At 42.2% G+C, this 25,522-nt stretch overlaps 1 protein-coding gene across 3 annotated transcripts in view; it reads left to right on the top strand.

The window, feature by feature from the left end:
- The window catches only part of LOC121877401 (fibroblast growth factor receptor 4-like), an 80,257-nt gene that overhangs the window by 45,132 nt on the left and 9,603 nt on the right, over positions 1–25,522 (top strand). For 2 of the 3 annotated variants that reach the window (XM_042383148.1, XM_042383147.1), the window contains exons 2-8: positions 8,024–8,212; positions 17,182–17,413; positions 18,358–18,505; positions 19,182–19,352; positions 19,654–19,810; positions 21,947–22,170; positions 23,293–23,437. In XM_042383148.1, coding sequence (XP_042239082.1) covers positions 8,092–8,212; positions 17,182–17,413; positions 18,358–18,505; positions 19,182–19,352; positions 19,654–19,810; positions 21,947–22,170; positions 23,293–23,437 — 1,198 coding nt within the window. In that variant the 5' untranslated portion in view covers positions 8,024–8,091. Of the gene's footprint in view, positions 1–8,023; positions 8,213–17,181; positions 17,414–18,357; positions 18,506–19,181; positions 19,353–19,653; positions 19,811–20,192; positions 20,384–21,946; positions 22,171–23,292; positions 23,438–25,522 lie in introns of all 3 variants that reach the window. The other variant, XM_042383149.1, reaches the window with a different exon arrangement.

Genomic DNA, 25,522 nt, shown 5'->3' with positions numbered 1-25,522 from the left:
TGTTGAGTGAGGATGTTGGAGGAGGGGCTCAGACCACACAACCTCCAGCCCACCTCACTCCTAATGACCACCCACAGTACCTGAGGAAGAGTCACCTTATACTCAAGTCTCTGGCCAATTTCCTCCACCATCTTGCCAGCATCTTGTGTTGTTTACATACATTATTTATTATTATTTATTTATTATTAGTAGTAGGATAGTTGCTTATGTATTAGGATTTTAATATTAAGGTAAATAAATGGTGGCGAAGGTGTGCCTATTGAGGGGAGGCTGGAGCCACATTTAAAAAAAAAAAAAAAGTGAAGTAGTAGTAGTAGCAGCGGCACTAGTGGTGGTGGTAGCCTGGTGATGGTGGCTGGTCGTGACGTAAGAGACAGGTATCTTTGCCACGTGTCACAGGGAGTCACACGTCTCTCTCCTTTAGATAGACACAGGTGTCATATAGGCAAAGGGGGTGGTTACCTCACTGTGAGAAGGACTTACAACACTGGTTCATTCTCTTTAATTTGACATGATAGGGAATGAAGTCACAGTTCTTCCTCAACATGACAGTTTGGGGTCATATATCTCTTGACCTTACCCCCTCTACTGACTTACCCCCGTCCCCCTAGCCCTCTACTATGAGACACCTCTTAGCCCTCTTGCACTCTGTTTATTCACTCGAGGAGCCCTTCCTCCCACCACTCTGCCCCTGCTCCGTCTGCCCTCGGCCCTGCTGCTGCCTGCCGTGCTCACTTGTGCGTGTCAGGGGCTACCTGGCGTGTCCACCACCTACCTGTGCATGTCCTGTGTTCGTTTGTGGTCCATATACCTGGTGTTTGTGTACGTGTTTCTCTATGTGTGTATGTGTGGGGGGATGTGGTGTGTGTGTGTGTGTGATCTGATAATTGCTTGTCTGTCACCTTCCGTACCTGGCGAGATCTAACAATGCCTTTCTGTCTCTCTGTCTGTTTCTCTGTCTCTGTGTGTCTGATTGCATTTTCGTCGCACGCCAGCATCCATTAAAGTTCCATCGATCTTCTTGAAACTTTTAATTCATGATGGCTTTGGAAGTTCAATTTGGCGGAACTTTTTCTTCTTTTCTTTCTTTTTTTCTTTGGTTAATATCCGATGATTCAAGTTAAGGTCAAAGGTCATGGGTGAAGGTTACGGCCCGCCAAGAAGCACATTAACCAACCTTACTCCAGCGACCAACCTTACTCCAGCAATCAACCTTACTCCAGCGACCACAACCTTACTCCAGCGACTACCAACCTTACTCCAACGACCACAACCTTACTCCAGCGACTACCAACCTTACTCCAACGACCACAACCTTACTCCAACGACCACAACCCACTCCAACGACTTACCAACTTCCTCCTCCCACCCCACCCACCCCCTACCTCCACCTCCCTCTCCCTCACTTGCTCACTAAGGGCGCCGGGTGTGGGTAAATTAGTTGAGGCTTCACCTGTTGACTCTTGATGGACATCTGCATATGTGGCCGCTGTTGTGGTGGTTGGGGGCGAGGGTAGTGTGTGTGTCGGTCTACCTGTCTGTTTTCCTCCCTGTCTGTCTGTCTACCTGTATCTCTGCCTCTGTCTGCCTGCCTGTTTATATCTCTATGCCGCTCCCTGTCTAGCTCTCTCTCTCTCTCTCTCTCTGATTGCTGCTCTTGCTGTCATTGCCGCTGCTGCTCTTCCTGCTGTAACTTGCGGCTGCGGCAGATATTCAAGAACAGCATCAAACGCCTCACAATATTCGGTGCTGTTGTAGACACTGTTGAGACCGAGGAATGTAAAAGAATTAGTGTAATTTAGTCGTAAGGAAAATAAATCCGAGGGAGACAAAAATAAAATAAAATAAACGTTGGTGGAGTTAATGTTTAATGGTGCAGTTGTTATGTTGGTAAAGTAAAGATATTATTTGTTCTTATATTAGTGTGTGTGGGTGTGTGTGTGTGTGTGTGTGTGTGTGTGTGTGTGTGTCTCATCATTCTTCAACACCCCAACTCTCCAACACTGTCCCATCACACCCTCCCCCTCCAACACTCCGCCTCCAACACTGCCCCATCACCCACCCCCACTCTCCAACACTGCCCCATCACCCACCCCCCACTCTCCAACACTCCGCCTCACCAACACTGCCCCATCACCCCCTCTCCAACACCTCCGCCTCACCAACACTGCCCCATCACCCACCCCCCACTCTCCAACACTCCGCCTCACCAACACTGCCCATCACACCTCCCCTCTCCAACACTGCCCCATCACCCCACTCTCCAACACTCCGCCTCACCAACACTGCCCCAACACCCCTCCATCACCTCACCACTTTCACAATATTTTTTTATTGTATTATCCCCAGGCCACTACCGCGTGCCTGGTGGTAGTGGTGGTAGTGGTGGTGGTGGCTATAGTAGTACTGGTAATAGTGGTGGTAGTAGTAGTAGAGGCGGTGTTAGTAGTGATATTGTTGATAGTGGTAGCAGGGGGTGGTGGTAGAGATGGTGGTAATAGTAGTAGTGGTAGTGGTGGTAGTTGTGGTGGTGGTAGGGGTGGTAGTGTGGTGGTGGTAGTTGTGGTGGTGGTGGTGGTGGTAGTTGTGGTGGTGGTGGTGGAGTAAGATGCAGTGTCACGTCTCAGACAATGTTATCAGCCATCTCTGCCTCCAGCCAGGACTACCCCTCACCCTCACAACCCCCCTACCATGCTCCCATCCATATATTACCACACATACCATACCTGTTACTATCACTGTTCAACCCCACTACCATACCTGTGGATGGTGGTAGGTAATTGTGGTGTTAGTAGTGGTGGTGGTGATGGTGGTAGTAGTGGTGGTGATATGGGGTAGTAGGGGCAGGGAGGAGGAGACAGGACAGGTGGCAAGTAGGGAGGAGACAGGGAAGGGGGTAAGGGAGGAGACAGGGAAGGGGTAAGGAGATAGGAGAGGAGCAGGGGTGACATCCAGCTGGTTTAGTGTAGAATAAACTGGGTCAGGGAGAGACTTGTGGCTATCGTGATCTTTTATGGGAATATTTGTGTATGATGTATGTATGTATGTATGTGTGTGTGTATGTGTATGTATGTGTGTGAGTGTGTATGTATGTGTGAGTGTATGTATATATGTGTGAGTATATGTATGTAATAATAATAATAATAATAAAAGGTTTATGTATGTGTGTGAATGTATGTATGTATGTGTAGTGTATGTATGTATGTGTAAGTATGTATGTATGTATCCAAACCTCCCTATCCTGCCCTAAACCTTCCTATCCTGCCCTAAACCTCCTATCCTATGGTCACTGCTATCCCGCCAATGAGACCCATCCTATTACCTCACTCCTACATTCCTACAGATCCTTCAGGAGGTGAGAAGACCCCCATCCTATTGTGGGTTAGAGTCTTGGGGCAATTCCGACGCCATATTGGTTTTTGTCCTTTTTTAGGGGCTTTATTTCTGTGAGTCGGTCAGTATGTGTTCTAGAATGTATTGTGGGCAGTGGGTGGGGAGAGGGTGGGTGGGTGTCAAGAGAGGTGGGTGGTGTAGGAGGGGGGTGGGGAGTCGGACCTGAGCAATAAACCAATGAGAAAGACTCGCAAGGAACGCCACACCAGATAACGCGGGAAATTATCTTACGCGCGCATAATCTGCAGTCGTGATTGGCTGAGTTATTTTACCCGCGCATTTTATATTACGATTGGCTGAATTATTTGCGCGCGCGCATTATTTGTCATCGTGATTGGTTGAATTATGTTCCTTGCGCATAACTTTATTATGATTGACTAAATTGCTTTCCACTTGCTTATCTTTCGTCGTAATTTAACTACAACGTTTGGCACGAGCAGAGCGGGCGTGTGAGTCGTCTTAATTGGCTGAGAGTTGATCTAGACGTAAACATCTCACCAGGATTAGGCAATTATTTACGCGCGAAAATCTGCATCTTGATTGGCTAGATTATTTTACTCATGAAAATCTTGAATCCTGATTGGCTAAATTATTTTACGCGCGAAAATATTACATCATGATTGGCTAAAACTGTCTTGCGCGCCAAAATCTTACATCATGATTGGCTACAAAAAAGTCTACCCGCTAGCATATCTTGGATCACGATTGGCTGAAATTGTCTTGTCCGTGTTTGGTGCCGCTCGGATCTTGAATTTTAATTGGTTGATTTGTTCTAGTATCCGATGAGTTGAGTTGTCTGAACGAGGCAGTTACTACCCATTAACTCTAAAACAAGCAGAATGACACACGACCCCAGATGAACGATAATTATTAAATGTTCTCTCTCTCCTCGCTGGAATAGAAACCTGATCTATAAACCGGTATCATTGCGGGTCACGTGGAAGAGAAAGAATAGGTGACGTTATGACCACGAAGAGTGGGATGGAGGGAGTGTGATAATAAAGATGGAAAGGAGGAAAAGTGGGAGGGAGAGGTTGAAGAAGTGATAGAGAAGATGAAAGAATGGGAGGGAGGGAGGATGGAAGAGGGAGAGGGGTATGTGATGGAGGGAGGGAGGGAGAGAAGAGAAGAGAGGAAATGAAAGTGAAGGATGGAGGAGGAGGAATAAAGGCATAAGTCAGGAAGGTATAGATGGAGAGGTGTGTAGGAGGAATAGAGAGGAGGGAAGAAAGACAAGGAAGGAAGGAGGGGGATGTAGGCGAGGAGGTTGACATTCTCGCGCGTGATTGGACCGAGTGGTTGGGGAGTAAACATGAGACTACCATCTCCCTCCCTCCCCTTCCTTCCTTCCTTCCTTTCCTTCTTCCTTCCTTCCTTCCTTCCTTCTTTCCTTCCTTCTTCCTTCCTTCCTTCCTTCCTTCCTTCCTTCCTTCTTTATTTCCTTCTTCCTCCACTTCTTCTCTTCCTTCCTTCCTTCCCTTTCCCTTTCTTTTATTTCCTTCTTTCCTCCACTTCCTTTCTTCCTTCCTTCCTCCCTCCACTTCCTTCCTTTCTCCATTCCTTCCTTCCTCCCTCCACTTCCTTCCTTCATTCCTTCTTTCTTTCTTTCCTCCTCCTCCTCCCTCCCTCCCTCCCTCCCTCCTCCTCCCTCCCTCCACTTCTTTCCTTCCTCCCTTCCTTCCTTCCTTGCACCACCTGGGTCCTCATTATCATCTGGATCCCAACACGTAGTTTCTGTTTCATGAGGTCATCTGTATTTTCATCTGACCATCTGTGGCCCAATATAGTTCAATCATGGCCATTTCAGACCAACTATTGCTTCCTGTGACTGTCTGTGGCCACCTTTAATCCTGATATTATCGTGTGGAAATGGGAATGGCAGCTAGGTTAAGTTTGGTTATGTTTGGTTAGGTTAGGTTAGGTTAGGAATATAGTTATGAAGGAGTAACTTACCTAGTGTGGGGGGCAAGGGGGACTCTGGAGGGGGTGAGGGAGGAAGGAAAGAATCAGCCTCGGATGTTCCTGTGAGACTTGTATTAATCCTTACTTCCGGATCAGCTCTGTGGTGACCTGGGGCACGCGGGGCAGAGCGGGGCGGGGCTTCATCACCTCCTGTATCCCCCCTCACTTCCCCCTGTGCCCTCCCTCCTATCCCTCCCCCATCCTTCATGTTCCTCCCCTTCCTCTCATCCTCCTTGTCCCCCCTTCCCCGTCTCCTTTCCCCTGTCCCCCTTCCTCCCTGTCCCCCTTCCCCACTGTCCCGTTTATCCCCTTCTTCCCTGTAGCCATCTTGTCCCCATGTATCCCCCCCTCAGCATCCGCCATAAGGACAATCCGCGACCTGACACTATTTTTAGGTGGACCAACAGGATCTCAGCCCCGCCGGAAATGTGGTCAACTTTGGTGTGGGGCCGCCAATCCCTGCATGGGTCTGGATAATGGGGGAGGGTCTGTTGGAGGGGGATGGGGGCATGGGTGAGATGACACTTGTCCCATGTGGTTTGTGAGGGCAGTGACGGGAGTGTGGTGCTTGAGGAAGGAGGGCAGTGTCTTAAGGCCTTGTGTACTGTCCGTGGTCGTGTGAGGACCTTAAGTACTGTACGTGGTGGAGGTCGTGAGACTCCTAAAGTACTGTACGTGACGGAGGTCGTGGAGGACTCCTAAAGTACTGTACGTGGTGGAGGTCGTGTGAGACTCCTAAAGTACTGTACGTGGCGGAGGTCGTGTGAGGACCTCATACTGGTGGAGTGTGAGGATCTAAAGTACTGACGTGGCGGAGGTCGTGTGAGGACTCCTAAAGTACTGTACGTGGCGGAGGTCGTGTGAGGAGTCTGTACGTGGAGAAGACTGTTAAACCTCCTGGTATAAATACTGTACGTATCAAGACTCGTTCACGTGAAAGACGAGCTCGTGCAATAGCGAGTGTGTGTAGTACCGGTATACGAGTGTGTGTGTCGTACCGGTATACGAGTGTGTGTAGTACCGGTATACAGGTGTGTAGTACCGGTATACGTGGTGTGTACCGGTATACAACAGTGTGTTGTACCGGTATACAGGTGTGTACCGGTATACAGTGTGTGTGTAGTACCGGTATACGAGTGTGTAGTACCGGTATACGAGGTGTGTAGTACCGGTAACGAGTGTGTGTAGTACCGGTATACGTGGTTTACCGTATACAACCACAGTGTTGCGTCTTGTACCGGTATCGAGTGGTTTATAACGGTAGTACGATCTGTGTAGTACCGGTATACGAGTGTGTGTGTAGTACCGGTATACAGTGTGTGTGTAGTACCGGTATACGATGTGTGTGTGTGTAGTACCGGTATACGAGTGTGTGTGTGTAGTACCGGTATACGAGTGTGTGTGTGTAGTACCGGTATAGTGTGTGTGTGTGCCAGTGTGTGTGTAGTACCGGTATACAGTGTGTGTGGTACCGGTAGTGTGTGTGTAGTACCGGTATACGAGTGTGTGTAGTACCGGTATACAGTGTGTAGTACCGGTATACGAGTGTGTGTGTAGTACCGGTATACGAGTGTGTGTGTAGTACCGGTATACGACGAATTAACAAGTTGAACTCGTTTATAATCGGTGGTTTGGGAAGACGAGTCTGTGTGTCTGTATGTGTGAAGGTTGCCAGACTTGTAGCGCTGGTCTTGTGTGTTGCTGGAGGACTCTACAGTAAGGTGTGTGTGTGTGTGTGTGTGTGTGTGTAACGAGTTGGACTGGTTCATGTTTAACTTAGTAACAAGCTGAGGTGTGTGTGTGTGTGTGTGTGTGTGTGTGTGTGTGCTTTTATTTGTATTATTATTATTATTATTGTTATTGTTATTATTGTTATTATTATTATTATTATTATTATTGTTATTATTATTGTTATTATTATTATTATTATTATTATTATTACTATTAAATAGTTATCAGTCTCTAGCAACAGCCATTTCAGCCCCGGTATATAGTTAGGTAATTAACGATGCAGTTGGTGTGGTTGGTTAGTTAGTGACGTGGTTAATGTGGTTAGCTAGTTAGTGACGTGGCTGCTGTGGTTGGGTATAGTTAGCTCAGTCTTGGACGCAGTTAACGACGATGTGGTCCAACAGCCTTACACACTTCGTGGTTTCTGTAGTTAAAAAAAATGTAGGTGGTAGCGGTAGTAGAAAGGGTGGCGTGACGTCATTAATGGTCGTGACGTCATTAATGGTCGTGACGTCATCAATGTGCGTGATGTCATTAATGTGCGTGACGTCATTAATGGGCGTGACGTCACCAGTACTGTAGGGGGGTTGACGTCATGGCTGGGTATAGCTGGTTAAGAGTGTAGCAATACCCAGGGGCATGTTTACCTGTCATGTTTTATGGTTACAGGTGGGTAATTAGTGTAGGTGCCCGGGCAGGTGGTCCAGAAGGGGTGTGTGTGTGTGGGAGGAATGAGTAGTGGAGAGATGTGTGTTGGAGGAATGGTGGAGTGGGAAGGAGTGGGGGAGAGGGAATGAAGGTGATGAATGAGTGGTGTGTGTGTGTGTGTGTGTGTGTGTGTGTGTGTGTGTGTGTGTGTGTGTGTGTGTGTGTGTGTGTGTGTCCCCCAAAAAATCAATTATTACTCTTTATTTACATCTCTCCCGCCGTGTTTCAGGAGGTGATGGTGGGGAGGTGAGAAGAAACTAGTGGTGGACGCCCGTGACCCTGTACACCACCACCAGGATGACCTACCACTTCACCACCACCAGCAGGAGACCTATCACCACCACCACCAGAAGTTACCTCATGTTGGTGTTGGTCATGTTAGTGTGGCAGAGTGTTGCGTCCACAGCTGCTAGAAACGGTCTCTCTCTCTCTCTCTCTCTCTCTCTCTCTCTCTCTCTCTCTCTCTCTTTATACATTATTATTAAGATTTATTCATTATTTTATCTTTATTTTACCCATCAAGAGGTATTTTTCACTCACCTGTAATGTCTGTGTGTTGAAGGAGGAAAGACAGGTAAGTCCTTTAATTAATTATCTACCAACACCTGAACTTTTTACCTAGAGAGGATTTTCGGGGGTTCCTGTTACCTTTCCCCCTCTCTCTCCCTCCCTCTCTCCCTCCCTCATTCCTCTAGTCACCCTCTCACTCCCCCTCTCTTACCCCTCTCTCTCCCCCTGCTAATTTAACTCCTGATCAACTCGATGTTGTTGTAATGTGTATGTATGTATGTATGTATGCATGTATGTATATATGTATGTGTTTTTGTGTATGTACAGTATGCATGTTTTGAGGTGTGTGTGTGTGTGTGTGTGTGTGTGTGTGTGTGTGTGTCCATTATGTGGGCGTACTGGTCGTGAAGGCATGGGTGAAGGTTGATGGTGAAGGAGTTAAGGAGATGTGTGTGTGTGTGTGTGTGTGTGTGTGTGTGTGTGTGTGTGTGAGTGAGGGCAGGTGACCGTGACCCTTGGACTGTGTAGCACAAGTGAGGGCTGCCCACCATTCATTCCCCTCCCCCTTCCCTCCCCCTCTTCACCTTCTTCCCTCACAAGGTCATCCTCAAACACCTCTTCCATCCTCTTTACCCCCCCCTTCTCCCTCTACACACCCTCTTCTCCCACATTCCCTCCTTGATTTTCGAACCAGGAGGAAGGAAAGGTGGGGGTTATGAACTGAGGAAGGAAGGAAGGAGTGAGGGAGGAGGAAGGAGAGGTGGGGGTTATGAACTGAGGAAGGAAGGAGTGAGTGAGGTAGTGAGAGTCTGGGAGGGAGAGGAGGTAGAAGAATCATTTCCATAAGTACACACAGCCAAGTGGAGCTTCAGGGACCGCCTCATGATCCGCACTTCTCAGGGGGTGGGGGTGTGGTCAGGGGTGTGTGATGCTGTGGGTGGGGTGTGTGGTGCTTTGTGTGGGGTGTGTTGCTATGCGGTGTTCCGTGTGGTGCTGTGTAATAATTAACGTTTTTTGAAGGAGCATGGCAGCCGGAAGGCTGAAAATATACAGTTACGTAATTGGGGAATGGGTCACTTGATTAACAAATAATATACAAGTACCATAAGTGATACAAATATGATATATAACAACTAGGTGGGGAGAAGGTTATACTACAGGGCATTTTAACATAATGACAGTGCAAAAAAAATAATATTGACGGGGAGTGAATACGCTGGTTGATTACGAGTTGTTGATAATTTTTACAATGGTTTGGACTGGGCTGTTCTTATAGCGACCAGTACGTGCTCGTATGGGCTAGATGCAGTTGTGGTGTCGAACAGCAATTCGCGGACGAGGGATCTCGTGTGGAAGTAGGAGCCGGTGTCGAGGATGGTGCATAAGTTTCTCACCAAATTTGCAGATGAGGTCATGGTGATGGTCAGAGAGAGCCGAGAGGGTCAGTGTGTTGAGCGCTTCTTGATATGTGGAGTAGGAGGGGGAGAGAATAGTCTTGCATGCCCTCTTTTGCACTTTCTCTAGGTGTGGGGGTATGTGTGGTGGTGTGTGTGAAGGGGTGTGTTAATATGTGGTGCTGTGTAGTGCGGAGAGATAGTGAGAGACAGAGGAGGGATGGTGAGACAGGAGAGATAGTGAGAGACAGAGGAGGGATAGTGAGAGACAGAGGAGGGATAGTGAGAGACAGAGGAGGGATGGTGAGAGACACTAGGGATAGTGAGAGACAGAGGAGGGATAGTGAGAGACAGGAGGGATGGTGAGAGACACTAGGGATAGTGAGAGACAGGAGGGATGGTGAGAGACAAAGGAGGGATGTTGAGAGACAGATAAGGAGAGGCTACCTAGACCACCTTGATCTGAGAGGCACTGTGGTGGTGTCCGACCGTGGCCTGACCGGAGCTGGGGGACACAACCCACGCTGACCCGGGTAACCCCTCTGCACGTCTCCTCCCTCACACACACACACAGAAACATACACAAGACGCTCCCTATCGATGTTTGGACAAACTTACGTGTGAGATTATCATAGCCATTTAGGTCTCAGGCGGATTGTGTGTGTGAGAGAGAATGGGGCGGGGGGTGACAATTTAGGCATTTCCTGGACTCTTCACAGAAAACAGTATTTCCCCCTTAGTATGTGCGTAAACAAACACCGTGGTGATCCCGTGAAACACTAAACACTGCCAGGCCTCACACACACTCCCTACACACACACACACACACACACCTACACACACACACACACACACCCTACACACACACACACACACACTCCTACACACACACACACCCTACACACACACACACACACACACACACACACACACACACACACATTCTCTCTGGTTAGTATACTTCATTTTATTATTATTATATTAATTTAGTTTCTAAATAATTTTTTTTTTTAATTTCTAGAGTTTTTCTTTTTTATTTTTTTTATTGTACCTGTAGCTAAAATAATGGATAATGATAATAATATTAATTGCAATAGTAATGATGATGATTTTGATAATATCAAGAAGGTAGCGGAATTTAGTAATAATAATAATAATGTTGGGAATACAGTAGTAATGATAATAAGAATACTATAATATTAATAATCATAATGGTACTGACAATAGTAATAATAAAAAATTAATAATAATATTTACAGTTAGTATGGCAACACTAATAATAATAATAATAATAATAATAATATAGTAATAATAATAATAATAGTAATAATAATAATAGTAATAATGACAATAATAATAATACAGTAATAATAATAATAATACAGTAATAGTAATAATAATAATAATAATAATAATAATAATAATAATAGTAATAGTAATAATAATAATAATAATAGTAATAGTAATAATGATAATAATAATAGTAATAATAATAATAATAATAATAATAATAATAATAGTAATAGTAATAATGATAATAATAATAGTAATAATAATAATAATAATAGTAATAATAGTAATAGTAATAATAATAGCTAATAATAATAATAATAATAATAATAATAATACAGTAATAATAATCGTAATAAAGATAATAATAATAATAATAATAAATAATAATAATAGTAATAATAGTAATAATAATACAGTAATAATAATAGTAATAAAGATAATAATAATAATAATAATAATAATACAGTAATAATAATCGTAATAAAGATAATAATAATAATAATAATAATAATAATAATAATAATAATAATAGTAATAATAGTAATAGTAATAATAATAATAATAATAATAATAGTAATAATAGTAATAGTAATAATAATAATAATAATAATAATAATAATAATAATAATAATACAGTAATAATAATAGTAATAAAGATAATAATAATAATAATAATAATAATAATAATAATACAGTAATAATAATAGTAATAAAGATAATAATAATAGTAATAAAGATAATAATAATAATAATAGTAATAGTAATAATGATAATAATAATACAGTAATAATAAAATAATAATAATAATAATACAGTAATAATAATAATAATAATTATAATAATAATAATAAAAGCTTTAAATGTACAATTAAATCAATTTTACAAGATTTTATTTATATCAATATTTAATTCCCATCCGTGACCGACCGCCAGACCCCTGTGCCTCATTCTTAAAATTCCGGGTTGTGATAATGTTATTCTGAATATTTTCCCCTGACCTGAGGATGTGAGAAAAATATGTGATTGGCTCAGATTTGAGGGTCAAAGATGGCGGCTAAACTACACCCAAGACTATACTGTAATCAGAGTCTTTCTCACGTCTCTTGTTAAGGCGGAAATTTAACGTCGTGATCTTTTGGGGGTATGGTGGAGGCTGCTGGCTCGCCCTATGGTCCTTCCCTCGGCGCGAAAACTGACGCCTCCTCCTCTGTGTAACGCGACCTCCTGTCCACCACCACCGCCAGTGTCCCGGGGAGATGCCTCGACGGGGGCGTGTCCCTTGGGGTCGGGGGCGAGGTGTATATCCCGAGCGGTGGTCGTGGGGAGTACAGAGGGCGTCCCATTGTCCCGAGGGTACAGGGAGTAGGTAGGGTGGGGAGAGTGTCCTAGTTGGTGGTAATTAGGTTCGGTGTGGGTGTGATGGGCGTGTAGTGGGCGGTCTGTAGTGTACTGACGGGCGGGCTAGACGGTTGTAAGGATGTAGCGAGCGTCCCGGGCGCTATAGTACGGGCAGCCATCACACTCCTAAATGTCTTTAATTAAGCCATCACCTTCAGCCATACACACCAAGCCCACTCGGTTGGTAGGAGGGGGGGTCTTGATCATATCGGGTGGCACTGGCTTGGCACGGTGCCCCCCTCTCCTCTCAGGGTGTGGTCAGGTCAGGTCAAGTACCCCGTGGGAGGGCACCGCGGGCCACCCCCTAATTCTCTGTTGTTGGTGATAAGTGACCTCTGTCAGGCAGGGGTCCTCTGTCACTGTCCCTAATGGTGCTGAGTGTACTAACCCCAGGTACACTTATACTTAATAGTTGTTGTTGTTGAGACAGTTCATTTAGCCAGAAGAACACAGATACAGAGTGGATAATGATAACAATATTAACATGGCTGAGCCAGTTGAGAACCTGAGCTCTCTTTGAGGCACCTGATATATACTGTACATATATCTCAAGGAAGTATTATGTAGCATTTAGTATCATCTGGAATAGTACAATAGTATGGTGGTAATAAGAACATCTCAGAATGTTACCAAGGTTATCACTTCAATATTAATTTATTTTATTTATTTTTCTTTACATTTATATTATGAGTATATACACACTTTACAGTGGAGTTGTTATACATAAATATGATAAGGGAGGGAAGCAGTACAACAGGGGTTGTATTAAGGTGGAACAAGAGGACAGAGCTGTCAGTATCATGTCAAGTTTGCAAATATATTTATTACAATGGTAATTTCTACCAACATGATCATTTATGATATGACGGTTTTGGTGGTACAATATAAACATGAATATACAGTAATATTACAAAAATATTAATACTTAGGCAATAGATATTTTTTAAGAGATTTAAAGGAAGGGAGCGTAGTCTTTGCTGGGATGGGTGGGGGTAAGTTGTTCCACACCTTCACATTTTATGGAAGTCTGGAACTGAGAGGAGCGCATGGGGGGTGGGGGGGTGGGGGTCTTAGTAGCTCTGGGTGTCTTACCTAAGGTGTACAATCAACAAAAAATTTTCTGCTCCTTCATGATGTTATACAATATGACACACCGGACCAAGAATTCTGAACAGCACTCATTTACGTGGGTGATTCCTGTTAATTTCTCTGTATTAACTATATGTGATGTAAAAAGTACATCATACTGGTTATACAATGCATCAAACAACTAGAAATACCAACCTTACCAAATTAACATGGCCTCAGTCAGTGATCGTTGCAGAGGCCATCAGACCAAAGGGTGTAGAATATTTTTTTTTTGCTGACTACATGTACTATCCCAGGTGCACATGTACTTACCCCAGGTGTACATGTACTATCCCAGCTGCACATGTACAGTAGCTAAAACAACTATCTGTGCAGGTGGGGGTCGATATGCTCCCAAATTTTACGTGTGACTAGTGACAGCCCTCATATACCAAAATTTATCGTCCATGGTCTCATATTGTTTCCCACAAAGTATGCACAGATAGTTGTTTTAGCTACTGTACTTACCCCAGGTGTACATGTACTTACCCCAGGTGTACATGTACTTACCCCAGGTGTACATGTACTTACCCCAGGTGTACATGTTAGAAAAATCCATAAAATTTAGGTATATTTTGTATTTTGCATTGTTGACATTTTAGTTGCCTTATATACAAATAAACAAACAATTAAATAAATAAATAAATAAATAAATAATGAGAGTGTTAATTCCTTTCGTACAGGTTGTGATGTCTGTTTGAATGCTGTTCTTACTGTAAAGCCAAAGTGTGTGTGTGTAGCGTTGGTGAGAGGCAGTGTGGTGTGTGGTGATGGTTTGTTGTCATGGTGTGGTGGTGGCTTGGTATGTTTGGTGCTGTTGTCATGGTGTGGTGATGGTTTGTTGTCATGGTGTGGTGGTGGCTTGGTATGTTTGGTGCTGTTGTCATGTGGTGATACAGTGTGGTAGCGGAGATACAGTGTGGTAGCGGAGATACAGTGTGGTAGCGGAGGATAAGTCTTCATCACACCCTGGTAGTCAGACCCCCGTGACGGTCTCTCCTCCAGTAGGGTGACACGCCAGACTCCCGCTTGTTCTGGGAGACGACCCTGAATGAACTACGGGCATATGAATGAACTCCGCGCTGTGTATATAACTACGGGCGCATGAATGAATTGCGCTCCATGTATAACTACGCGCTGTGTATGTAACTACGCGTCATGTGTATAACTACGGACACGTGAATGAACTGCGTGTCGTGTGTAAGACTACGGCCTGGGTGTATTTCTCCAGTGAGAAAGTTCCTCCAGGTGTGTCTGTGTTGCTTGCAGGTGTGTCATAGTGTCTTACAGGTGTGCCGTGTTGCCTTCAGGCGTGTCTCGTTGCCTACAGGTGTGTCGTTGCCTACAGGTGTGTCGTGTTGCCTACAAGTGCGTCGTGTTGCTTACAGGTGTGTCGTGTTGCCTGCAGGTGTGCCGCGTGCTTGCAGGTGTTATTGACAGTGGACAAGACTACCAACTGCGCAGCCTTGTTGACGGTGGTGGCTGGTAACGGACAGGAGGAGGCAGGGGCCGCCCGTTTTTCTATGGGTGGGCTGTGGGCTGGGCGGGGTGGGCGGCCTCCCTCCCCCAGATGGCTCCCAGATGTGCCACCACCGCCGGAAACCCCCTGCGCATTTTTTCCCCAAGTTGTCCCATAGAGAGGACGCGGCGCGGAGGAACTTAAGAAGCGTGTTAAACTCTGTGTTATCACATATGTGGCGCGGCGAAGGGACGGCTCCCGCCTCCACCATCAAACTGCTCACCAAGAAAGTCGATCTAGGTTACTGGAGGAGGTATTCTCGCCGGCCTTGTTGACGTGATAGGTATCTGAGGAGTGGTGTAGAGAGCATATCAACGCGGCGAGAGGACCGTTTGGAAGGGGCGACAAGACAGGAGTGGGCCGTGAGCCGTGTAGATGATATGCAGATTGAGGGACGGCGCGCCACAACCGGTCCTCACAGTCGTGCTTCTTTACATTGCAAATCAGTCCGGTTTGATCGCCAATCATGGCCAGACTTGGACGACGGCGGACGGCCATTGGCTAAGGGTGTAGAAAGCAGGCGTGGGATTGGTGGAGGGTACAATGACAAAAGCCAATCACAAGTGGCCTGGGGAAATGATGGATGGAGCGCCAGGTCGGACACATGACAACATTCACGGCAGTCGCCACCAGTCTCCAGCAGACCTCCATAAAAAAGGTTGAGAAGCTCCTCCCGGATTATATCAGGTTTTATCTCTGGCTGTATAATATATACTCGTCAGTGTCACCCTCTTATCGATTACTAATGAAGCCACGACGAGGAATCACCAACGAGACGCCGTGGTGGTGGTGTCATTTACATAAGTGTACTGCCTGCCGCCTGTGGTCGCGCCCCGCCCCGCCTCCCACACTCACACACACACATGTGATAACAATCCTCTTGTACACCCTTACCAATTACATATATGATGTTTTAACCATCACTCTCAGGTTATATTAGTGTCAAATATATGTATGTTTGTTTAATTTAATAATATGGTACACCAGCGGGCAAGGAACAACTGTGTCTTGTGACGGAACCCGGGGAGTGACATCTAATTCCCCCAAACACGTACTAACATATTCCGAAGAAGAAGAAAAAAAAGTTTATATCTATATATAAACCCGTCGTGCATTAAGACACACGAGACAGACGGACAAATACCTACGGTTGTCTTGTCAGAGGGAAAGTCCGCGGCTATGAAAGGTTTTAAACAAGAGAGGCGAGGCAGATATACGTGTGTGTGAAGTGAATGAATGGCTGAGTTATTGAAGGTTGATGGTACACCTTGACACGTTACTACCGTCGTCATAGATACCTGTTGCCATTATAGATAACTTGCCATTATAGGTACCTGTTGCTATAGGTACCTTATAATAAATATAACTAGTTAACACACACAAGAGTAGAAAATATCCGTAAAAGGTTGATGATGATGAATGTGATTAAAATATAACTTCAAAATAACTATAATTTATATACGTATTATTTATTCGTTTATCGATAATTCAAACTGTCCAAAATGTAGAGACGATTATCATGTTTATTTACATACCTTAATTTACCTATTTTTATAACCTTTTTAATAACATGTAGATTAATTTACCTGTCCACCCGGTATCCCAGCTGTAGGTACATTGGGTATTGATGGTAATATAATCCTTGTATAATTAGTGATATTTTTATTCGACATCTTTATTTGTATTATTATTGTTATTAAACTTATTAGTATTATTAGTAGTAGTATTCAGAGTAGTTTCTTAATATTTATTTTCATTTGTAATTAGATAAGATAGTTGGTGGGTGAGTTAGACGTTCCTAAACACAGACTTATAACATGGACGTGGACAGGTCCCTGGGTAGTGTGTAATGACATACATGAGTTAGTGGTGGGAGGCGGGTACGTTTTCTTTGAATCTTCTGTTATAATGGGAGGCTGTTTACCCTAGACTTATTTAATTTATTCTCGCGTAATAATCAAAGTGTAAACCTACGAGAAGTTAATAAAAATAATATAGTATAATTGTAATGGGATTTTTTATTTATTAAAATTTGAGAGTGAAATTGGGTGTTTAAGAAATAATAGAGAATGGAAATATCTTAGAGATTCTCAAACGCTTAAAAGATGTTTAAAATTAATGTATTTTCTTGTTTCTCTTTTATAGATGATTACGATTACGATCTTGTTGAGGATGGTGGTATGGAGGTGATGGAGGGGAGCGGACTGAACGTGCCACACCGCCAGAGGAAGGTGACAGTGGGTGACCGAGTGCGCTTCAAGTGTCGCCCCGAGAGCTTTGCCAGTCTCCCTCCTCCAGGCTTTACCGGTACTTGGTACTTCGATGACCTACCACTGCACCAACTACAGAATGCGCGCGTCAAAGTCACAGAGAACAGGTCAGTTTAAAAATTCCATCCTCCCTTGCTCTTCAACCCCAAAGTATAATAATTCTGGTTCTTAACTTAATCAATATATCTTTGATCACTTCTTTAACTTTAATTATAGGTTAATTACAGGTACATACCGAAGATGTCATGAATGGGTGTTGCTGTAATTATACATTTTTTATTACCACCATCCATGATAAGGCATAAATTACATCTTAACATCACTGGAGGAAACTGTTGTACGTGTTTCATATTTGAACAGTTAAAATTATTATCTTTATAAACCTTCTGAATCAGTCTGTGTTTATATAATTTTTCTGAATCCGTGAATCACTAATCTGTTTTAATGTAACTCAGAATCAAACAAGGTTGTGGGTATTTATGTTGTGGGATACAAGTTGTTTGGTTCCCTCTCAGGATGGGATGGAGAAAGGAAACTCACAATGTGCTCTCTGTATACATGTTGTATTGGATGTACAATGCAGCTTGATGCTGGGAAGGCAGCATGGTTACAAGCGTGATGTAGAGAGAGCTGGTTGGTGAGGATGCTCAGAGGAGGACAGCTTGTGGGTCGCCATGCTCGCCGGCGGGAGCGAGGACCGCAAGGCAGGCGGAGGAGGAGGAGGTGTTGCTTGTTGGTTGGTGTAGGTAGAAAGAGAGGGTGGTCACCACGAGGTCAGGTCTTAAATAGCGGAGGTAGGCGTGGCTTAGTAGTTGACCTCCGTCATGTAAGGCGGCGCTGGTTGACCTAGACCACGAGGCATACACTGGGGAATTCGCGGGGTCGGCTACCCAGCGACAAACAGCATTTGTAAGGGAGAAATCCACTACAATGTTACATACAGAGATGTGTGTTGAGGATACTGTTTTATACAAGAGTGTAGGTAAATGTTGGTGTTTAGTATACACCCCCATTTTAAGCTTGTTTGTTTATTTTTGTGGTTGGTGAACAGACTGTGGCCTCGCCTACGAGTCAAGACAGCGAGGGTGGAGGATGGAGGGGTGTACGCCTGTCAGTGGACCAGCACAGACAACAGACACGGCTGGGTCAACTACACACTTATCGTGGAAGAGGACTCCCCCAGACCTACTCTACCCGCGGTACTTACACTGATTACTGAATACAAAGACTAGGGACCAGTGGACCACCCGCAGATTAGACAATCCAGCTTATTTTCCCATAAAGGTTAACCACCCTAATGCTACCTGGAGAGTTGGCTAGTATTTAGGATGGTTAATTTTCAGGTGATATAAGTTGTGTGTATCTTCAGGTGATCCAAAATTAATTTGTACTAGAACAGGTTGACACTTGTTTTGTTGTTTATTTTTGGCCCACTCATAGTTCTGGAATCTGTGCAAACTTTTAATCCTGATGAAACTGTAGCATGAATTATTACTGATGTTATATGACAGGAAAACTAAAGTTAACTTGATGAACCAAATAATGCTCACTTATATGTTGGTTAAGTTAGGTTTCATTAGGTTTAGATTAGTTGGTTTATGTTATGCAGTTGAAGTAATATACACCATAGCTCTTCTGGGCACCTAAGCTTTTGTTGATACCATGATTGTGTGTAACATTTTCACCATCATTGTATATATCATTGGGTCTTAGAAATACAGTGTTTTATATTCACTTGTGTTGAAATTTAAGACGAATAATTATCTAGATAAGTTTTTTTTTTTTTTGCTCTTGTACAGGGATTTGAATATGACTGCGGTGATTTGATATTTAAACAGAACTATGAACTGATGATAATGTGATGGTGTGTTTCAGGCCTTGTACGCTGATAATAAGGTCATGGACGTAGAGGTAGGGGAGGACACCACAGACGTGGCTCCTATCTTCACCAAGGAACTTAATCTCCTGATGATCAAACCCGCTGGCAATGTTGCTGAGCTCAAGTGTCATGCTCGTGGACCCAATCTTAACACAACTTGGTACAAGGTTAGTTTAAGACAGAAGTTATGTGTTAATGTCAGTGTATGTATGTACAGTATGTTTGTACAGAATGTTTATGTGAGGCAGCGAGGCATAATTAGAATTTCCTCCAACGTTCACATCATCTTGGGGGCGTCATGCAAGCACTCAAAATATATAAGATAGAAAATTCGTCCTCTGTCTTTGGCTGGGTGATGAGGGCCACAGTCAGGACACATACACTTAACAACTTTTTCTTACTGTAGGTACAGATAGCCTCATAACTTCCACATGCAGTCACTAAAAGGCAGTATATTTTCGTTTCTAGGATGGGGGGAAGCCGTCCCGTCAGCTGGGGGACGTGAGGATCAAAGGGTCAACACTCAAGATGGAGAACCTGGTGCCAACAGACTCGGGCAACTACACCTGTGTCATCTCCAATGCTTATGGATCCATCAACCACACTTACGCCTTAGAAGTTATTGGTGAGTAAAGTATTTTAATATATGAGATGACCTTTATAGTATTAGTTTCATTTATTACTTAAGAATGGGCGTTATTTTTTCTCACTCATAGGTTAACCATGTACTGCACAAAGTAAAATAAGAAATGTAGGTACAGTAATGAGAAATGTTATGATAATCTTTAAGTTTAAGTGGAAATTGCATGACATTTTAGATAATTTAATTCTTTTATTTATTTAAGATTAATTTTTGCTGGTGAAAGTTGCCCTAAGAAACAGGTAAGAGTAGACATGTACTGATCAGAGGTCATCAGGGGGATTATAATTCAATACAGTGGTGCTGGAGGTCTTCAAAATTCACTTATCCTCTTCACCCTAACACGAATGATCCTCTTTGTGTGTAGAGCGTCTCCCCAGTCGACCTATCATAAACAAGGAGCTGAGTAATTGCACAGTGGTCCAGGGAACAGAAGCAAGACTACAGTGTTCCGTGATATCGGACCAAGTGCCATACATCACCTGGCTAAAGCACTCCACACGGTATAATGGTGTTGACGACGAGGGCAATATTATTGACAGGTTATTGATTATCAAGGTAAAAAAATGTCACTTATTATGATTGGCATTTAGTGGTGGCAGGGTGATGGTGGCAGCTGTTGGGTTCTTCAGTGGTGGTGGTGGTGGTAGTATTGTGATAGTACTTTAAGATATGCTCATATTAATGGTGTTGGGAAATAGGCACAACATATGTCTTGTCTTGTAGTTGCACTGTCTCTTGTTTGCTCCTAAACAATAGAGTTAATAGGTTTAGTTTACATTAATGTCTCAGTCTGCTAAGTTTGAACCAGTTATTCCTCTGAAAAATTTTTAAAAGAAAATTAAAAACAAAATCATTTCTACAATTGTGAAACTTTCCCCTTACTGCCTCACGACAGACATGCCCCCAAAATATGACATGTTATCTTCTCTGTAACTCTAGTGATGTTTTGTGTCCCTGATCCTTAATACTCAGGTGTCTAGGTAGTGCTTGAGGCCAGATAATTAAAGGCTAATCTTGTCTTCAAAATACATTTCTAACTACAGTACAGGTATTTACAGAGGTATAACTAATACAAACTCAGACTTAAGAGCAAACAGAGGTATTAATCATGATTGGAATTACAGTATTTGATTTAAGGAAACATGTGAATCAATGAGAATCTAATAATCAAGCTTTTGTCTTTCCTTAGAGAATGATCTTGGTGATATTTATATGTAGAACAAGTGGTGGTGGTGATGAAGTATTGCACTGTACTGTATTTGTAGTAAAATTGGTGACATTTGATATGCTTAATTAATCATCAGTGTTTCAGTGAAAATTTTTTGTTTATTGTAAAAAATTTCATGTATTACAGCAGCTCTTTTTATGTCATAAGTGTTTTATACAAAAACTTGAAGAAAGAGGGGGAGTTGCTTCACATGCTACAGTAATACATTATAGTGTTCTTGAAATTAATAAATTGTAGAAAATAAATTTAAAATTCTTGTTGCTCTTCTAAGTTTTATCTCTGTAACATACACAGTAACTTTAATATACTGTATACTGTTCTGTGTGAAATTGATAAGGTATAATTTGCTTAATAAATTTACTGATGAAGAGAGAGATTACATGTACAGTACAGTACAGTATATACTGCTCAGTCAATACAGAATTAATGTAATGTACTATACATTGTTGCTAGAATATTAAAGTACTTGTCATTATTTTTGCTGCTGTGTAATTCTTGAGCTTTTAAACTGTTTCTTTTAAATACACAAAACAAATAGGTATGAATAATAATTTTTGTATCAATTTTAGACTTTAGAATTGTTTTGGGCAGGTGTGTGTATGGCATTTGTGTTGACTCATACATGTGTCCTCTACATGTACACTAGATGCTTCTTGTCTTATACTCTATACTGTATTTCCTACTTTCAACTACCAAGAATTATTAAACTGATTACTAATTTTAAGTATTCAGAGAGTACTGTACCGTAATTTCTTCCAGCATGTATAAAATTGCAAGTTTTATATTTATAAATGGTGATGGTGAACTGTTCCACGGCCTTCTCTTTTGTTGGGGTCTTTTGTTAATATGCTTCATACTAATGTTCACCCCTTCTTGCCCCTCTACCATAGAACACATCCCTTCTCGGCCAATCTTCACCAAGCATCTGGAAAATGTTACCGTATTTCGAGGTCAAACGGTGCACCTTGAGGTGGATATCTGGACAGAGAACACACTGGTGCCTTATATAGTGTGGCGCAAGGATTTACCACTCTCTTGGTCAGACTCTGACTCTCGAGATTCCTCTGAAATCATAATCGATAGAGAAATTCTTGATGCCGCCATAAAAGGCCAGGTCAGAATTGTATAACCACATTCTTCAACATGCGTGGAGTCTTTAGTGGAGTGGACCTAACACCCAGTAGAGATGCTAATGCAAGAAATACTATACTGTATATCACTGTTTGACGAGAACAACGTAATTGCATGGCCATTTGAGATTTTATTTACTGTGTTGATAGAGCAGCATGATTATAAGTTTGTGTGGTGCATTATACTGATTTACTGATGCTAACACGTACAGTCGTAGAGAGAACCACAGTTTTAAGCATGCATGGATGGGTGTACAGTACCTCCCTCAATCATCCTGTTGTGACTTAAAATTAATGAGAAATATGTTGGTGCTAAGACCATCATCTTCCCTCTAGACTGGGTAAGAGTACAGTACTGTACTATATTTAAAGCATCATATAATTTAAAAGGCATATGGTACATTAATTAGCGGAGGGACTCGATGGGTAGGTTTCAGGTTGATACAATTTGTTGTGTTTGTGTACGAGCCGTTATTTAACTTGCATGAATGATGATCTCCTTTGGGCTTTTATGTCTGTTTATTTATTTCTTTTTTATTTCATCCTTCTGTTATGTCTGTTCTTTCTCCTGTACTGTATATAATGTAGTATGCTTTGTACTGTTGTTGTTGTTGGTCTGTAGTATTTTAGTGTTTTGATTAGTAATTTCCATAAGGTAGAATTGTATATGAGCAGATAGATAGTATATTAGCTATGGAATACTTGTATATCTTTTGTACCTTATTATTTTATAGGTTTGGGGAAATATAAACAATGAAGTGTAGTTTTAGTCAGTACTGAACTTGTATATTAAATATTCAGAGTACAGTAGAGGCATACTGTATAGGGAGATTAAAGACATGTGTTTAAATTTCTGAAAATCATAATGGTTAAATTTCTGTAGACTAAGAACTTTCACTGCATAAGATAAAATATAAATTCTTAAATCTCAATAATTACTGGATCCCTTAAATGAGCTTGTCATACTGTATGTCTTTTAAAATTCTTGAGAAATTGCTATTATTGTAAAGATTTTTTCTAAGTAGCTATTAGTACAGGTATTGAAGTTAGATAAGTACAGTACAGTATTACATTTACTGTAACCTACACTCAATTTTGTTTTCTAGGAGGGTGGCAACATAACCAGCACAGAGGACCCTCAAGTGTTAGTGCTGAGCAACGTGACTGAGAAGGATGCCGGCTGGTACACGTGTATTGCTGCCAACAGCCTCGGTACCTCTTCATCTACAGCCTACCTTAATGTTACTGATGGTAGGTACCTTAATGTTACTGATGGTAGGTACCTTAATGTTACTGATGGTAGGTACCTTAATGTTACTGATGGTAGGTACCTTAATGTTACTGATGGTAGGTACCTTAATGATACTGATGGTAGGTACCTTAATGTTACTGATGGTAGGTACCTTAACGTTATGCATGGTAGGTTGAGAGTTGAGATCCACACACACAGTCTCTGAGTGAGAGTTGGGTGCTAGAGAGGGAATGGGTGAATTAATAATGATGATCCTGCTTGCGGACGGGATTTTTATAAGAGGCCTGCACCTTGGTTTTGGCGGCTGTGACCTCACATTTCATTTACACAACGGTGATTGGTCGAGAAGTGAGACTCTCTCATGTGACAGCTTGCATGGTGGAGGAAGGATGGATGGTGCACCGGTGAGTGGATGAAAGACGAGTACTGTACTGTACAGTATTTTATTTTCCGACAAATTTTTGGTGGCAAGATGTTAACACAGTAAATAAACAGTGAAAAGTACAAGAGTAATGTTGAATGTTTGATGACAATTATAAATGTTGATTGCAAGAAGCAATTAGTGCCATCTGTATTTACCTATGAGAGTATGTATCTATGACCAGAGAGACAATGAGCTACAGTGTTCACACTTGGCCTATATCTGTACAAATACTCACCATAACAACTCTCAGTGCTGCTTAAGTTATTATTCTCTCTACTTTGTATTTTTGGTAAGTGTGTCATGTAATCTTTGTATATACCTTATCATTTACACAAATCTGCTTACAAAATACCTAATGTAGTATAATTTGTAAATAAGGTCCACAAAGTGCTTGTCTTTACTTTGAATTTATGTCTGAAAATATGATCTAAGACACCCTGCTGGGCCTTAATGCTTTTAGAAGTGACCATCTTTTGTGAACACATAAAAAATAACCTCACCCGCATTAAGCAGGTTTTCTTGTACACGTTTCTGGTGCATGAATTAACAACTGTCTTTGTGACATGGTGACCTAGTCGGCATGCATACTTCTTCCTTAAATGCTTTGTTTGATAATCACTGCCAGATTATGTTAAGATGATTATTAACCAAAATTATTCAGGAGGTTTTTACACCCAACAATCTCTTGTACATCAAGAATCAACATACTGTACTGTACTTGTACATATTTAGCTTTGTTGAGGTACTGTAATGCATAATGGAGGATGGTGAATGATGCTCGTAGGGTACAGTACCTTTATTGGTTTTCATTATATGGTTGAAAGTTCTTGTAAGGGAACAGTTACAGTTTGTTAAGGGAAGTATCTGCCTGCCTGAACCTTCTTCTTGGTGTATATAAAATAATACCTGTATATATAAAGGAGATAGGGGCCATATACTGGTACTGTACAGTGAATACTGCATGTGCACTACCGTACTCATAACACTTCAATTTAATATCTTATGTGATCTTAGTCACCTGCAACAGCCTCAACAAACTAGCTGCTCTGCTGTAAAGTAAAGTCTTTTGAGATTTCTTCATCACCATATATTTATGGTCAGATTTTTTAAAGCCATCCAGGTTTAATCCACACAGGCTGTGAAATGGCAGTACCGGGGTAAATTGAAATTTTAAACTGAGACTTACAGGTTACTTCAGCCTGTCCCAGTCTTCCTCAAGGATTTAATTAACACATTTCATCCTAAAGTCAGGCCTTCTAATTCCCATATGGGAAACAGAAGAGGATACAGTATAGGTATTTGGCAGAGGGGGATGGGGGATATTAGTTTACTTCTCGGGGAACATTAGACCGAGACAGTTTTGTGCCTAGATGACTTGTTCACTGCAGTCTTGTGCTCACTTTTGATATACAGTACTGTACAGTATTTCCCCTTCACTTGAAATATCTTGTGTTCATTTCTTCATAAACTCTGCAAGATGGAACATTACATTTGGTTACATCAATTGCTTCAGAATTTCTGTGAACCAAACATTCTTGATTTTTTTTTGTTGGGGAAGGGATTATTATAGACAACTAATCATAGTAATAAGCATTGGGAAGCCTAGCATGCCTGTACAGTAGTATCTTGGAATACCGAGGGCCAGTGTGGTGGGTCATGG

This window comes from Homarus americanus, unplaced genomic scaffold, assembly GCF_018991925.1.
Source record: "Homarus americanus isolate GMGI-L3 unplaced genomic scaffold, GMGI_Hamer_2.0 scaffold367, whole genome shotgun sequence".
NCBI classification, from domain to species: Eukaryota; Metazoa; Arthropoda; class Malacostraca; order Decapoda; family Nephropidae; genus Homarus; species Homarus americanus.
Note: the sequence above shows the minus strand (reverse complement) of the source record. Positions and strands in the feature narration are given on the sequence as shown.